At 44.3% G+C, this 17,172-nt stretch overlaps 2 protein-coding genes across 6 annotated transcripts in view; one reads left to right on the top strand and one right to left on the bottom strand.

Annotated features, from left to right (window-relative positions):
- Positions 1–1,392, bottom strand: part of LRP6 (LDL receptor related protein 6) — a 190,224-nt gene extending 188,832 nt beyond the window's left edge. For 4 of the 5 annotated variants that reach the window (XR_005794568.1, XR_005794569.1, XM_040488900.1 and 1 more), the window contains exon 1: positions 1,205–1,392. Coding sequence is in view for 3 of the 5 variants with exons in the window: in XM_040488900.1 (XP_040344834.1) it covers positions 1,205–1,259 (55 nt within the window). In the remaining 2 variants the exon portion in view is untranslated. The remainder of the gene's footprint in view (positions 1–1,204) is intronic. The other variant, XM_040488901.1, reaches the window with a different exon arrangement.
- Positions 1,360–8,961, top strand: LOC121038413 (uncharacterized). The gene is made up of 3 exons (XM_040487872.1): positions 1,360–3,459; positions 7,591–7,728; positions 8,250–8,961. The coding sequence occupies exon 1, from the start codon at positions 1,360–1,362 to the stop codon at positions 2,107–2,109; it is 750 nt and encodes a 249-aa protein (XP_040343806.1). The 3' UTR covers positions 2,110–3,459; positions 7,591–7,728; positions 8,250–8,961.
- The last annotated feature ends 8,211 nt before the right edge of the window (positions 8,962–17,172 follow it).

The raw sequence follows: 17,172 nt of genomic DNA, 5'->3' as shown, positions 1-17,172 counted from the left end.
TTTGCACAAGATCATGAGTTACCATCGTGCCCTGTAAACTTCAGCAAGTTATGGAGGCTTAACAAAAGTTTAGTTTGTTAAATGAAGAGCTAAAAATCTCCATGGACTCAAGAGGTCTTATACCTGAAAAGAATTTGCCATGAACACGTGAGAATTTTAACAAAACCAAAGCCACAGCCACTGCATCGATCCACACGTAAATTCCTCTGCTGGTAAATGCTCAATAGCAAGACTCATCACCACTTCCACACGGATAAGTTTGAGAAGAGCTGTTGAAATCTTGCGGGCCAATCAAAAACCTTAGTGAACTGTCACAAAATAAAAGTCACGGCGTATGTGACAGCTTTACAGGGCAATTCAAAAAACCACAGGGCCGTCGAATTTATGCGATTCTCGGAGCAAAATACCTAGAATAGCCCACGTTTTTTACCAAAGTGCCAAGCAGTCCCCCAGGGGAGCGCAGCAAACGATAACTTAGGTCCCAGGACAGGCTCCTCTTCACACAAGGATGACTTTCCTATTCAGTGCCAACTGTACACTTGCAGGCTCCGAAAATAGGGGCAAGTCCTGAATACCAGGGGTTACAAGGGCAACGCTTCTATTTTATTATGGGCTGAAGCTCAGAAGATTCCCAGTGCTGAAACGCTCGACCTATAACCTCGGAGTCACTTTCCAACTGTGCTCTCACCCAGGATCATTAGATCCCCAACGGAAGCCAATTATTAGTAGTAACAAGGCCTGGAAAAATAGTAAGAAGGCTCTAAAAGTTCACGTAAGAGACACAGAAAAGGTGGGGGCTTCCAGAGAGAAGACCAACGTTAAAGCATCTTCGGCTCCAACATTTTAAAAGCCAAAATCCATACAAAGACCCTTCTCCCGGATGACTCCCGGCAGAAAGGGACACGCAGACCCTCAGTCACTGCGATAGAATGGAGCTCCAGGGGTTCACCTACACAAGCAGCCCAGATGAGGCTCCTCGGTGTCCAGGGAAGGTCCGGAACCCCAGGAAGGGGTCTGCATTGTGGCCAGGCGGAGCGCACAGCCCCTTCTCCCGGGCCCCTTTCTCTCTCCTTCCCCACGACCAGGCCTCTCCTGGCTCCTCTTCCCCTTCTCCCTCCCTCCCCCTCCCCCCAGACACACACAAAACAAGGCCACCTCCCCCCCAAATCCCACCAACTTTCCCGCTCCCCCCCCCCTTTCCCACCTCTCAGGAGCGCACAGAAACTGCAGGCCAGGAGGCTCCTCAGGACGGCCCCCATCTTCCCTTCTCGCGTTCTCTTCTCTCACCGGCGAGGGGCGGCCAGAAAAGGGGGAGGCGAGGAGCCGGGGCGGCCGCCGCAGCGGCAGGTCTGCACGCTCATGCTTCCCAGCTTTCCAGAGAGAGAAGAAAGAAAGGGGCACGTCAAGGCTCCGCGCGCGCCGCCGCCGCCGTCCTCTCTACCGCGCCGCTCTGCCGGGGGCTCGCGCGACGCCAGCGTCTGCTTCCATCCCGCCGCCTCCTCCCCCGGCGCCCCGCTTCCCCCGCGCAGTTCCTCATTCAGCCTCTTCCTCTCACGCAGCGGCGCAGGGATACCGCGGTCCCGCCGCCGCCACGGGTCGCCGCGAAGGTCTCCCTGCGCGCGGGCGAGCCCCTCCCTCGGCGCCGCCTCCCGAGCAGCTGCGGAAGAAGGTGGGGGGCCGCGCGCACGGCTTCTGCTTGGAGACCCCGGGAGATCTGCCAGGCGAGCAGTGGCGAGCTGGAGGGAAAAGGCCTCCCGCCGGCGCATTCCTATGGGATTCTTTCCTGGGTCGGCCGCTGCGGCCCTCCCCGCGGAGGGCGTGAAGCGACGTCGAACAACATCGGCCCGGCGTGGTCGGGACTACTTTCTGCGGCTCGGCCGGGCCGCCGCCTGCTCCGCTCTTTGTGCGGTCGCCGCCGGCCGAGCCAGGTGGAGGTCCGGGCACCGGCTGCCTGACACCTGGGCTGGGGACGCGGGAGGCGGCGGGCCGGCTGCGGAGCTTCAGGCCGTGCGCGGGGAGCCGCGCGGGGCCCGGCACAGGGTGACGAGTTCAATCTTGGGGCTTGGAAATGGGTTTACGCTTTTCTCTGTCAAGGAAAATAAAGATTAATGCTGCTTACACCAGCTTTAAACGTGATACGGGGAGGATGTCCAAACGCCAACTCAGAACAGAGATTTTTATTTTCTCGTGGCTTTCCAGAATTACAGACCATCCCCAGAATTAGGTCCCACAAGGACTAAAGATTTCTAATCGGCCAGGTAAAATTCCAGGATAAATGCGTCAGCACCTAAGACAGAGCAAAGGGACAATTGGTAAGGACTGCGCTTGGGATTTTACGAGTTGCATTTATAGATAAATCTTTGCCATTTTTTTGATCAGCTCGCAGCTTGAGGAGAAAAAGATTCACCAGAATCTCAGCCTGGTTTTGCACAGCCTCTGCTGCTTTTGATGCTTCCCGGTGGAACAGCCCAGACATCCACCCCGTAAAAGAAGTGGCAACTTCAGCTGAGGAGGCAACTCCAGCCAGAGGTAACCATAATGGAGCCATCAGGCGAATTCTGTACGGCTGTCACAGGCCCTTACCTGGAAGCAGACGGGCGAGCAAGTGGAGGAACTTCCACCATGTTACTTATACAAAAATTTCTCCTTAACTGCAAGACCTCCTGCGGGTGCCTGAAACCATGGATAGCACCCAGCCCTACATATACCGGTTTTACCTATGCATATGTACCTGAGTTAAAGTTTAACTTATCAATTAGGCACACGAAGAGATTAACAACAATAACTAACCATAAAATAGATCGATTACAGCAATATACTGTAGTAAAAGTTTTGTGACTATGGCCTGTCTCTCAAACTATCTTTCCTGTACTCACTCTTCATGTGATGATGTGAAATGATAAAATGTCTGCAGGAGAGATGAAGTGAAGTGAAATGATGCAGGCATTGGGACGTAGCCTTAGGCTACTATTGACTTTTGACAACAGTCAGAAGAAGAATGATCTGCTTCCCATCGTGGTTGGCTGTGGGGAACCACTGCAAGCAAAAACCTCTGATAAGGGGGCACTACTGTACCTCAGTGACATTGGAGTTCACTGAGGGTTTGCACGCACATTATCGTATTGGCACTAGCCTGGAGTGAGGCAGGATTTGTTACTTATTATCCTCATTGCACCGAGGAGGAAAATGAGGGGTTCAATGACTTCGCCAAGGCCACTCAAGTAGTTAACAGCAGGACCCAAACCCAGCCCAGGTCTTTCAACTTCAGACACTGCTTCTTCCAAGAAATATGTGCTGAACTAAGTGATACAGGTCTGTAAGCAGACAGAGGGTAGAAACAGTCAAATCACTTTCTCCTAAATTCACCTGAAGAAAGTCTAGCCACCACTGATTTAAATTACCTTCTTCCAAGAACCATGTCAAGACTGCAAATTTGGCCTACTGGCCTCCTCAAAACAGGTAACTGTGAACCAGGTTTTTCAGCAATAGCCTAGAAAATGTATTATTGTGAAGCTAGTGAGGCTGTGGAAACACCATAATGTAGTGGAGAAGAGAAGGCGTGAGCTTTGGATCCAAACCCTACCAGTTACAAGATGTAACTAGTCAAAGATGTACGTGATGTACAAAACCCACTGCACCTCAGTTTTCTCGTCTGTAACATGGGGATGATACCTCCTTCAGGCTTGTAGTAAGGATTAAATTAAATAGTATATTGGGGTGCCTGGGTGGCCCAGTCGGTTAAGCGTCCAACTTTGGCTCAGGTCCTGATCTTGTGATTCGTTGGTTGGAGCCCCGTGTCAGGCTCTGTGCTGACAGCTTAGAGCCTGGAGCTTCCTTGCTTCATATTCTGTGTCTCCCTCTCTCTGCTTCTCCCCTGCTCATTCTCTCTCCCTCCCTCTCTCTCTCTCCCAAAAATAAATAAACATTAAAATTTTTTTTAAATATATCTAAACTATATTGATAAATAATATATCAGTATATAATAGGTGCTCAATAAATAATCATTTCCTTTCTCAACCTCAAGGTGAGAAAGGTGTCATAATATGACCATATTATGGTGTTATGATAACTTGGAATCCTTGGAACATAATAGAAGAGAGGGAAAAATCACATGCTCAAAATGCTTATCACAGGATTATTTATAATTGGAGGTAGACAACTGTGAAGCTGATGAAAATTAACCTTCACTTAAATTAAGTGACAATTAAGCTTCACTTTCACAGGCCCCTTCCAGACCCCGGGAGGGTCCCTAACAATGTATTCACAAAGTTTGTGAAAGTAAGGCTTTTTTGTATTCTTTTACTGAAAACGTCTCTCAAAATTGTATAAATTTCAAGTTCCATAAAACCTGGATCTGTTCCTATTTATAATAGGAAACTGAGTACAACCTAAGTTTCTATAGCCATCATCCTAAGTAGAGAGGAAGTATCATACAATGTTGAAAAGTGATGGTTCAGATGACTACACAACAGTGCTGGAAAATGTTTACAGTTAGTTAAACTTAAAAACGTGAAAGTGCACGTATGTCTTCATTACAACCATGTAAAATATAAATATAAAAACAAGCATATAGTATAAATATACTTCCTTATTTACCACATATTAGAAAAAAAGACCAAAAGTAAATAGTAACTGCATTAAAACAGGCATTAGGATGGTAAAGTAATATGAGATTTTTTTTACTTTTTATTTCTTAAATTTCCGTTAATATATTCTTCTGTTTTTCCAATTTTTTAAGAGGTACTTAAGTGAAAAATCTATGTAGCTTAAGGTTAAGCCCTAGCCTGGACATCATTCTTACTACTTAACTAATTTATTTTTACATTCATTCAAATGCCTATTAAATATTCGATGCAGGTCACTGTGTTATGTGTTGGGGATGCAAAAATGAGACTAATCATGGCTCCTACCCTCCAAAAGCTTACAACTGTGTTTAGAAACACTAATTGATAAAACAAATAATTTAAATGTTAAAATTGCTATGGTGTAGGTGTGCAGAATATCAATAAGGAACTTGAGTGTTTGTCTGCCTGCACCATTTAAAAAAAGGAAAATAACCTGAGAGCTTAAGCCTGAAATTTAAGTCGGAGTCTGTCAGGCCAACAAGACTGACAAGGAATTCCAAGCAGAAGGGTAGCAGGTGCAAAGGCACTGAATTATTAGAGAGCTTGGCATGTTGGAGATTTGAAAGTAGATCCATATAGCTGAAGCATAGGGTGCTTTTAGAGAATGTCAGAAAATGAGGCAGGCCATTAAGTAGATATTGGATAAATAAATTGATTTTTAAGTCATGCTTAGTCATTTAGATTTTAGCCTGTTGACAGTGTGGAGTTTGAAGCATTTTTCTCATGGTAGAGAATTGATTTACGTGTTAAATAATATCTCTGACTGCAGTGTGCATAATAGAAGGGAGGCAAGGCAAAAAGTAGGAAGACCAAGGAGGAAGTTATTTTTAGCCCCTGAAAGAGATGGTCAGGCCAATAACCCAGGGGATTGAAGAGATCATGGATTTGAGGAATATGGGGTAGAAACCGCAGGGCTTGGGAACCTATCCGATGTGAATTGAGAGAGAGAGAGAGAGAGAGAGAGAGAGGGAGGGAGGGAGAGAGAGAAAGAGAGAGAGAGAAGAAGTCTAGGGTGAATTTCCAGGTTTCTAAGTTATGCACCCAAGTGAATGAGAGTCTCGTTTACTAAGAAAAGAAATGCCTAAGGAGGATTTCAGAAGAGGTGATGATAAGTTCAACAATGGGTCTTTTGTATTGGCCCTACCTGTAAAACTTCTAGCTGGAGATATACAGTACACAGTTTTGATGTAGAAGTTTGGACTCAGGAGAGGAGCGGAAAATATAGCTATTCAGTGATGATTGTGGAACTTATACACCACACAATCCAGGAATGTGCTTTAGAATAGTAAATAGTTATTACCACAATTTTCTGGAGGATGACAGTAAGACATCTGCAGGAAGGGAGGGCATTTTCATAGTTCAGGTGAAGTGAACTTGGGGCCACCTCACTGGTGGGCTGAGGGTAGAGGTTACAGCTGAAGCCATAAACTTACCTAAGGGGAGAAGAGAGCACTCGTTGTGGCTAGAAAAGTGAGCCAGAGCAGATCCATGTGGAATACAAGTATCTAGGAATGAATAGAAAAAGAGAAGCTAGAGACATAAACCGAAAGGAGGAAGGTAGAAAACTGGTTGAAGAGTTGCGGTGAGAGAAGGTGCGGTCAATAATGGCGAATACAGGGTATGGTGGAGACATTCTGCTCTGAGAAGCACTGAAACAAGGCTGCCGTGACTTACAATTTCCAAAAAGGTCATTGATGGGAGCATACATTATGCCAACATTTTAGGAAAGCAATCTAGGAGTAAAATATACACAACTTTTATTTTATTTTTTTATTAGGGAGGGGAGGGGTGTACATGGGGGAGGGGCAGAGAGAGAGAGAGGAAGAGAGAATCTTAAGCAGGCTTTACACCAAGCAAGGAGCCTGATGCCAGGACTGTATCTCAGGACCATGAGATCATGACCTGTGCCAAAATAAAGTCGATGCTTAACCCACTGAGCCAACCAGGTAGCCCGTTATACACACCTTTTTAAAAAAATTTTTTTTTTTTATTTTGCATGTGAGAGAGAAAGATAAAACACACGAGTAGTGGAGGGACAGAGAGGGAGAATCCCAAGCAGGCTCTGCACCTGTAGCAGTGTTCTCAGTAAGGCCCAAACTCACAAAACTGTGAGATCATGACCTGAGCCAAAATCAAGAGTCCGGCACTTAACTGACTGGGCCACTCAGGTGCCTCCCCCCAATATCCACCTCTTTTAAAATAGAATCCCACCTCTTAGAATTTATCCACAGGAACAAAATTTATAGAGACATAGATATTTAGTAAAACATTGTAATATAAAATGAACAAAACAAACAAGCCTACAAATATGGTAGTTTTATATGGTTCAATCTAATAAAAAAAAAACCTGAATGCATTCAATAGGGAATAGTTGAAACAATGGTCTATCCTTACTGTGGAATACTATACAGCTGTTAAAAAGAATTGTGTAGATTTAGATGTATCGATTTGGAAGTGTAGCCTTGATATACTGTTAATTGAAGAACAAGTTAGAGAACAGTATGTTCTGTGTGATGGAATTGTTTAGAAGGGAAGAAGAGAGAGGGAGGATACAGGATGAATTGGCCTTGGACAGGGGGAGGAGGAGAACCACCACTTCCGGATGCAAGAGAAGGAGGAGACCTATCAAAAGCTGCTGAAGTTCCAACTCCCTTTTTCCACCCCTACTTTCACAGGCTGCTTCCAGAGGCTCTGGGAGGGACCATGACCATGATATAACATAGTCATATGTTTTTATAAAATTTTCCAGGATAAATTTTTTTGAGTTCTTTTTTTTTTTTAATTCCTCCTTTTCCAGTTGCATGTGCTCAGGTACCACAAAACCCGAATCTGCCCCTTGTAACTATAGGTTTGGGGGCAATGGGATAACAGAGACAAATATTTGAAAGAGTTTACATTTGATGGCCTTTATTTGCTTAATACAGTAGTCCCCCCTTATCTAAAGTTTCACTTTCCCTGGTTTCAGTTACCCACAGCCAACCACAGTCCCTGTCATCAGAAGATCAAGACTAGTAGTCTAATGTTATGGTACAATGTTACTCACCTCACTTCATCTCATCTCATCATGGGAGCATTTTAGCATCTCGTCATCACAAGCAGAAGGGTGAGTATAGTACAATACGATATTTGGGGAGACGGAGACCACATTCACAGAACTTTTATTACACTATATTGTTATAATTGTTCCATTTTTTTAAGTAAGCTCTGTGCCCAACACGGGGCTTGAACTCATGACCCTGAGATCGAGATCGTATGCCCCACAGAGCCAGGCAGGCACCCCTGTTCTATTATTAGTTACTGTTGTTGATCTCTTACTGCACCTAATTTATAAGTTAAGCTTTTATGTTTAGGAAGAAACATGGTTTCAGGCACCCTCAGGGGGATTGGAATGTGTACCCCATGGGTAAGGGGAGACCACTGTATTCAAAAAGCAAAGTTTGGTGTGCCTGGGTGGCTCAGTCAGTTGAGTATCCAACTCAATTTTGGCTTGGGTCGTGATCCCAGGGTCGTGGGAACAAGCCCCATGTCATGCTTCACGCTGCTTGGGACTTTCACTCTCTCCCTCTGCCCCTCTCCCCTTCTCCCCTCTCTAAAATAAAAAAATAAATAATTTTTTTAAAAAAGCAAAGTTAATCTATTCAGAGTGAAGTAAGAAAGAATACAGCGTGGGCTTCAGAAATGTGATAAAGATGTAGAAGAGTTGCTGCTGGAAATGGAAGAGGGAAGTGACAAAGGACGTGTTGCAAGGTTTCCTAACATCGGACAGGGTGTGACTGCAGCTGCTCACCATAAATTTGGGGGATACCATAAGAGTACCTTACCTCTATTTTTCCATCTTTGAATGGGATTTAATAGTCATTCCTAGCTACAGAATAAGAGTATTGCATGAGATGCCTAAATATAGTTATAATTTGAAAAGAAGTATACTTTGTTCCTAATAATATTTGTTTCTTATTTCATCAGTGGCCGTATAACCCCCCAGTAAAACCTAATAAAACTTTTTAATGATCAATAAATGAAAACACTGTGCACTAAAGTACTCAGGTTAGCCCCAGCAGAATTAAAGGACGCCTACAGCAGAGGACACTCTGTCGCAGGGACTCGGATGTAGACGGAAAAAAGAGGAGGGGTCCATGCAGGGAAAGGGATGATAGAGGGAGCGGAATATTGGTTACATACAGAGGGATTAATCAAAAAGTAAATACCTTAAGAATAATAGAAGCTGGCTTTCTGTTGGAGGACGGAGTCACAAATAGAAGGCAGATATATCGATGTCAATGTCAATGAAAGTGATGGAGTGGGGAAATCCAGGGGCCTGTCTCTTCCCATAAATACTGAAAAAAAAAAAAAAAAAAACACTGGCAAAAACTCTCAGAGTCAACTTTATCAGAGCTCTACAAGACAGTGAAAGGTTTACAGCAACCAAGCAAATGCTTAGTCAAGAGAATGAGCACTGAGGGGCACCTGGGTGGCTCAGTCAGTTAAGCATCTGACTCTTGATTTTGGCTTAGGACATGATCTCACGGTTCGTGAAATAGAGCCCTGTGTCAGGCTGTGCACTGACAGTGCGGAGCCTGCTTGAGATTCTCCCTCTCTCTCTGCCCCTCCCCTGCTTGCACTCTCTCTTTCTGTCTCAAGATAAATAAATAAACATTTAAACAAACAAATAAATAAATAAAGGGGTTTTTTGGTTTTTTGTTTTTTGGTTTTTTTAAGAGAATGAGCACTGGGCGCCTGGGTGGCTCAGTTGGTTAAGCGTCCGATTTCAGCTCAGGTCATGATCTCGCAGTTCATGAGTTCAAGCCCCACATCGGGCTCTGTGCTGACAGCTCAGAGCCTGGAGCCCGTTTCAGATTCTGTGTCTCCCTCTCTCTCTGCCCCTCCCCCGCTCACATTTTTTTTCTCTCTCTTTCTCTCTCAAAATAATAAACATTAAAAAAAGAGAGAGAATGAGCACTGAAACATGGTAGAAGAGGTTTGTTGTGTTTTAATTTACTCGTCTGCCCTTCTCTCCATGGTGCAGTAGCAATGTAGAAGGTAGCAATCAGGGTTTCCAGTAACAAAGAGAAAGGGACATAAAGAATATTTGAAGAAGGAGGCACCTGGGTGGCTCAGTCGGTTAAGTGTCCAGCTTCGGCTCAGGTCATGATCTCACAGTTCGTGGATTCGAGCCCTGCATTGGGCTGTGTACTAACAGCTCAGAGCCTGGAGCCTGCTTCAGATTCTGTGTCTCCTTCTCTCCCTGGCCCTGCCCAACTCACGCTCTCTATCTCTGTCTCTCTCTCTCCCTCTCTCTCTCAAAAACATGAGTAAACATTAAAAAAAAGAATATTTGAAGGAATGAGTCAAAAACTTCCCATATTTGATAAAATAGGTAAATCTACATGTCCAGGTATCTCAACACGTACAAAGCAGTTACAAATACAGAAAAAGAAAACACTAGAACAGACGCTGTGATTCTTTATTGGAATGTATCGATATTGGATGTATCGATATGAATTTATGGTTTTCAGTATATGTGGATAGATATAGAAATAAATAGCTATAAATGAATATGTGACTCTGTGTGTATGTGTGTATGTGTGTGTGTGTATTTCCTAGCTCTGTCCACCAAGCAGGTGTGTCAGTTCATGTTTACTAAGAAGGAGTTACCAAGACTCATGCACAAGATTAGATGTGCAAGAGATATATAGGAGGAGCGTGACAGCCTCCAAGGTGGCCCCCAATGATTCTTACTTCTTGGCGTTCTCACACCTGGGAAGTCCTTCCCAAAATGAATAGAGTTGACCTATTTCTGCAATGACATGATGTGAATTTAAGGTTAGACAATACAAGACGTGTTAAAAAGAAATTCAACTGAGTAAATTTTAAAGATGCTATTAGCGGGACGCCTGGGTGGCTCAATTGGTTAAGTGTCCGACTTGGGCTCAGGACATGATCTCGCAGTTCATGAGTTCGAGCCCCACATCAGGCTCTGTGCTGACAGCTCTGAGCCTGGAGCCTGCTTCGGATCCTGTGTCTCCCTCTCTCTCTACCCCTCCCCTGCTTGTGCTCTCTCTCTCTCACTCTCTCTCAAAGATAATAAATAAACTTAAAAAAAAATTAAAGATATTATTGGCTTTAGTCCATGATTCATGAATCAGGCAGCAACCTACATAGCAGATAGAAAAGAGCTCCAATGAGCTATACAAAATGGAAGACTTTTATCAGTAGAAGGGAGTGGGACAAGAAAGTTATACTAGCAAAATAATGGATCCGTTGTGGCACAGTCACTTTCCTTCAGGGAATGGCAAGGGTCTATCAGGCAGGTTACCTCACCAGTGCTGACCTGGTGATTCCTAATTGATTGGTTTAAGATTCCGTTTCTGGGAGAGGACGAAACTGTAAGTTTCAGTTTGGTGGCATGGGGCTTAGCATAAGTGACTCCATTTTGGACCTGTTGGCTTGTCTTTAACAGTGGCTCTGCCTTCTCTTGGAGCACTTGTGTAGGGCTAAAGTCAGCTGTCATGTCACAAGGACACTCAAGGGACCCTAAGGAATGGTCCTTGTAGTGAAGAACTGAGACCTCTTGCCAGTAGCCAACTGAGTCATTTTGGAAATACACCCTCCAGGGTCAAGTCAAGCCATCAGATGACTGTGCTGTGGCTGACCTCTTGACAGCAACATCATGAGAGATTCCGGACCAGGTAATCTGCTCTCAAATTCCTGACCTACAAAAACTATGAAATAATAAATATGTATTTTGTTTTAAGTTAATATCTTTTGAAGGTAATGGCTACAGGGTGATAGGTAACTAATACAAGTAAGAAAGGAGAAGGAAGAGAGATCCTTCAGCCTGAGATGTCTTCTTACATTTGTGGAAGGAGACAAGGAAAGAAGGACAGGAGTAGGACAAGTCTTGCACAGCCACACAGTTCCAAGAATGGATTTACTAAGTAGATGGGGAGTTCCCAAACCAAAGTTGCCCATTGAAGAATTCCTATGTCTTGCAGAATGGGCCCCCTAAGCCTGCTATGCTTAAGTATTGACTGGGAGTAACCCTTGGGGAGTATGGCCTCAGTACAAACAGGGTGATAGATGGGGGTGGGGGGGCAGTAGTAGGGGCTGTCAGTCAATTATGTTGCCTGTAGCAGGAGATCCGAGTGACACATTTTTTAATTGTTTTTAATGTTTATTTATTTTTGAGAGAGAGACAGAGAGTGAGCAGGGGAAGTGCAGAGAGAGAGGGAGACACAGAATCCGAAGCAGGCTCCGGGCTCTGAGCTGTCAGCACAGAACCTGACGTGGGGCTCGAACCCACAAACCTCGAGATTATGACCTGAGTCGAAGTCGGTCGCTCAACCGGTGGAGCCACCCAGCTGCCCCCAAGCGGCACATTTTTATAGGCACCACAGCAAGTTTAGGCATGGTGACAGCCTGATACCAATGATCACAGGTAGTGTCAAGATCTTGGCTTCTAAATAACGCTTTTCTCTGAGAGGAACCAGGGCTCCTTAGAGAAATGACTGATCCCACATCTGGGGCAGGGGAAGTATAAGCCTGGAACACTGTTGTGACAGAGCAAGGAAGGGCTCAAGGAATGCTGTGAAAGTGTCACAAGGACATAGAAGCCACTTGAAGAGCCTTCCATTGGCCAAGTCAGGAACAAATCGAGCATCAAAATTTAAAATGACAGTAAAATATCATCACCCATTGAATAAAATAGAAAATTATGACTACAAAGACATAAGTAAATGAGTACATCAAAAGTTTGCTGAGGAATGGGGTATTTACATGGTTTCACTAGGAAAAAGAATATCTTCACAGAGGATATGCCTAGCAGATACTACCTTAAGCAAGGAATCAAAGTGAACATCATTAGTAATGGGACAGACTGAAATTATGTGCCACATGACACGATATAAAGCGATGAAAGTGACATCACTTCTATGATATTCCTGCCAAGGTTGTATAACCTGAATATAATCCTAAGGAAACACCAGCAAAATCCAAATGAAGGGACAAGTTACAGGATAACTCTGAAGTGTCAAAGTCATGAAAGTCTGAGAAAGACCGGGGAATTGTTTCAGGCAGAGGCAGATGACGCAGACATGACAACTTAGTGCAGGCTGTGCTTCTGAACCTGTTGCTAGAAAACACATCATTGATACAATTGGCAGAACGTGAGTAGAGCAGAGCCTGAGGCTTACCTAGCAGTCACGCATTAGTGTTAATTGCCTGCTTTTAACGGTTGCATTGTGATTATACAGGAGAGAGTCCTTGTCTGTAGGAAAAAGTATTTGTGGGCAATAGGGCCTCAGGTCTGTACTTTCAAATGCTTAAGGACAAAAAGTTGTTTGCACTGTACTTAACTTTTTTTTTTTAACTTTGTGAATGTTTCGAAATAAAAAAGAAAAGTCCTTACGGTATTTGAAAGATAAATGTGTCATAAATGCAAGGTTTTATTATTTAAATCCAGAGAGTCCTTTAACATTTTTTAACTTGATGAATAACTGCCCTCTTGCTTTTCTTCTCATCCGAGATTACTGCAGTTCATTCACAAGACTGAATGGAATCTTAACATTTAAACACCTAATCGCTTTCTTTCATCTTTGGCACACATGAACTGGATTTCCCCACATGTATGAGTCACCTGATAACAAATTTCCCAGCTTAAATAGGTTTAAAACTGCACTATTAGTAAAGCAGCATTGTGAATTGTGTCTCAGATTCAAAATTTATAGTAACAGTGTGTTTTTAGCATTCATGTTCTTTCTCAACATGCACATTTTTCTTTCGTGCTGCAAAACGTTTTTCTGGTGTTGAAAAGTTTTCAGGCAGTTATGCCATCATAAAGCCCCTCCCCCACTTCTCACTCCCAGAAAATCAGACAGCTTGATGTGTTTGTTGCTTTAATTTGAATTGTAAAACACTGCATTCTTTGAGTTTCCCCACAAAATGAAGTAAGAGAAATATGCAATTGCTATGTCAGGGGCGTATGTCTAGATAAATAAAATGTGCTCTTAAGCCCTTCCCCTAACCTTGCCATTTCTTTTTTATTTAAAAAAATTTTTTTGGTTTAATGTTTCTGTTTATTTTTGAGAGAGAGCAGCACAGATTGCGAGCAGGGAGGGGCAGAGAGAGAAGGAGACACAGAATCTGAAGCTGGATCCAGGCTCTGAGCTGTCAGCACAGAGCCCGAAACGGGGCTTAAACTCATGAATGGTGAGATCATGACCTCGTGATCTGGGCCACAGTCCGACGCTTAACCGACTGAGCCACCCAAGCGCCCCAACCTTGCCATTTCTAAGGATGAGAATCTAGAGGAATACTGCAGTCAAGGAAGAAGGGATTCCTTTTCCTTCACTGTTGTCAGAGTCTATTCAATTTGGAGGCATTTGAACCAAATTTCTGCGTTGGAGAGAAACAGAAAAAAAAAATCAGTCCTTACCAAAATTTAGTTTATCTGGAAATGTTTGAGCAGATTCCCTAGACCAGTGGCTCTCAATGGTGGGGTATGAGCGTGGATTTTGCCCCGTCTCCCAGACTCTTGGCAGTGTCTAGAGGCATGAGATGGTCAGAACTTGGGGTGGGAGATGCTACTGGCGTCTTGTGGGTAGAGGCCGAGGATGTTGCTAAACAGCCTACAATCACAGGACTGTCTCGAAACCATTGCTGGTGCCAGGATTGAGAAACCCTACCCAAGATGAAAACAGGGAAGAGAGAAGGCTAGGGAAGAAACAAAACAAAACAAAACAAGAAACACAAACACAAAAGACCTAATAGTCAAATGATGAATTTTACACAGATTTATAAAAATACAGATTTTTAGGGATTGCATTCCTATTTAGTGGCCTTTTAGTATATCGCTAAGAGGCCACTTAAGGCCATTTTGAGTTTTGCCAAGACTACATTTTTATCAGTTCATTTGCCAAGTCTTTCTTGAGCACCTAGTATGTGCCAGACACTGAGGACGCAAAGATGGATGAATGTCTCTCTTCCCTGGAGGAGCTAAGAGTTTTTAGCGGTGGAAATATCTTTAAGTGGAGAAGTGTGATACAAACGGCAAGAGCTGAAAGGGCAAGTAAAAGATTTATCAGGAACTTTCTCTAAGCCAAGCACTTCCGCTTGAGTAATTCTCCAAACAGCCCTCTTCGGTGAGTGCTATTCCCATTTCGCGAGAGAAGAAACCATGAGAGTAACAGCAAGAACTAACAAGTATATGCCAGGCCCTGTTCTCAGTGGTTTTCACATGTTAACTCGTTTTACCCTCACGACTACCCTATGACGTCAATACTAACCTCATTACCCCCTTTTGACATATTTAGGGACCCAAGAGTTTGGTCCACGTTCCCACATCCGGGCTGTCTGGATTTCCAGACAGAATCTATGCTCTTCACAATCCACTGCAAGGCTTCTCTTACGCCTTGCGCAAAAGTAAATGGCCCACCTGGGCATAAAAGCCAGAATATGACTGAAAACCTAAGCTTTTGTCTGCGACACAGCATTACACGCTCCCCATGCTAGAAAAGTGCCCAAGATGCTTCGGGCCCCCTGATGCCTGGCTTTGCCTGGGGAAGCCAAAGTAGACTTCACATTGGAGGTAGCATCTGAGCCCATCCCAGAAGTCTAAGGAGGGAAGTTGGCAAAGGGGAGAGCACAGGCAGGAAGAGACTAGGACAAATTCCACCATGGCTAGCAGTTTGTTGTGGTGGCAATGCAGCATATGGAGGACGGACCGGAGACAACCTGGAGAGGTAGGCAGGGACCTGATCAAGAAGTATGAGTCATGTCCCATGGGCAAAGAGAATTATAAAAAGGCCGTGACTTGACTTGATATCAACCCTTAGAACAGTATTGTTGGGCTCTAGAATAAATCGCTTCCATTCCTTTCTGTCCCCCTACCCCTCTCTTGTTCTTTTTAATCCCACTTTGCCTGGTTTGAATGTTTATGGTATGGGGGAAGAGAAGGAAGGACCTGGACTGCCTCCCCCTTGGCAGTTCTCCCCAGCCACTCTGAATCCCACTGAAGCCAGCCAACATACAGGCGTTTTAATGACGATGGTGCTGGTAGAAAAGCAGGCGGCAGTGTGATGCAATTACAACCCAAATTACACTCTCTAGATTGATGTGGTTGGATATATTTGGAGTTTGATAGTGCTCCTATTAGTAATACCCATATAGTGCTTTAGAGTTCACAAAGCTTTTTCACAAGCACTCTGTTGTTTGATCATCAAAACAAACCAAGGAGGTAGGTATTATCCCATTTCACAGATGTGGAAATTGAAGCTTACAGAATGTGTATGAGTAAGTGGAAACAGTGAACACAGAACTCCCGACTTAAAGACTTATCCTCCCTCCTTGCCTTCCTGGCTTTCCTTCCTCCCTCTTTAACAATGTTTTCTATATGTCCCCACTCGTATGGAACAGCAAAAGCCAGGAGGGTTGACTTTGCCTTCCCTTCTCATGAGCCCCTATTCTTAATAATTCAGCCATGTAAGATTTTCCCAAATATATCCTGTCGCCTTTAGTGACATCCTGATGGACATCCTGGTAGATCAAATATGTGCTTCTTTTTATGGCACATCTGATCTTCTGCACTCTGGCCTCTATCCAAGTATGGCCAACCAACCATCCTGGTTTGTCTAGAATGGAGGAACAGGGGACTTTCAGTGCTAAACTTGAGACCATTCTGGGGAAAGCCAGACAGGTGGTCACCCTCTATCCCTCTCTCCAGCTCCTATGTGCTTCTGTCCGAGGCTGACTTCTGAGAATCTTCATTCCCAGTATTTGCCGTCCTGTTGGAACTCCCTGTCTTTGATTATGCTATTCCTTTCACCAGAAACATATACCTCCCCCTTTTCCTCTCAGCTACTTTCATACTTTTTCTTTAAGTACATCTTCTGTGTTCTGAAGAGCAGGTACTAATTTCTCCAGGAGACCTTCCCTGATCTAAATGTCCTTTCTTTGGGCTTCCTCGTTTCCCCATACAGACTTTTGTCATAGCATTGAATTTCTCTCTATTTAAATCATTTGCGGGGCACCTGACTGGTGCAGTCAGTGGAGCATGTGACTTTTGATCTCGGGGTTGTGAGTTCGAGCCCCACATTGGGTGTGGAGATTGCTTAAAAATTAAACTCTTGGGGCACTTGGGTGACTCAGTCGGGTAAGCATCTGACTCTTGATTTTGGCTCAGGTCATGATCTCACGGTTTGTGACCTCCTAGTTAGACCTCCTAGTGACCTCCACGGTAGACCTCCTAGTGTACCTGTAATTCTATACACCTTCCTCAGGACTAGAAGTGCTTCAGAGTCTGCCTGAGCCCACAGGCACCCACCACTCCCCTTGCCTGGAGTGAACAATGAAGAGCCAAGTGGGAAACATTTCCTGACAGGAAAAACCTCAAATAGTTTAACGGCAGAGGCACACATACAGATAGGTATTGTATAAACAATCACCTGGCACGGTAGTTCTAGTTCTCAAACCTGAGCATACATCAGAATTGACTGCCTGGCTTGTTAACAGACAGACTGCTAAGTCCTGTCCCCCAGAGATTCTGAGTCAGGTG

Source organism: Herpailurus yagouaroundi, unplaced genomic scaffold (assembly GCF_014898765.1).
Source record: "Herpailurus yagouaroundi ecotype Mexico unplaced genomic scaffold, PumYag 166, whole genome shotgun sequence".
NCBI lineage: Eukaryota > Metazoa > Chordata > Mammalia > Carnivora > Felidae > Herpailurus > Herpailurus yagouaroundi.
The sequence above is the reverse complement of the archived record's forward strand: the minus strand, read 5'-3'. Positions and strand labels throughout refer to the sequence as shown.

What these genes read in the sequence shown, in the direction of transcription:
- LOC121038413 (XM_040487872.1), top strand. Translation starts at nt 1,360, where the DNA reads ATGCTTCCCAGCTTTCCAGAGAGAGAAGAAAGAAAGGGGCACGTCAAG.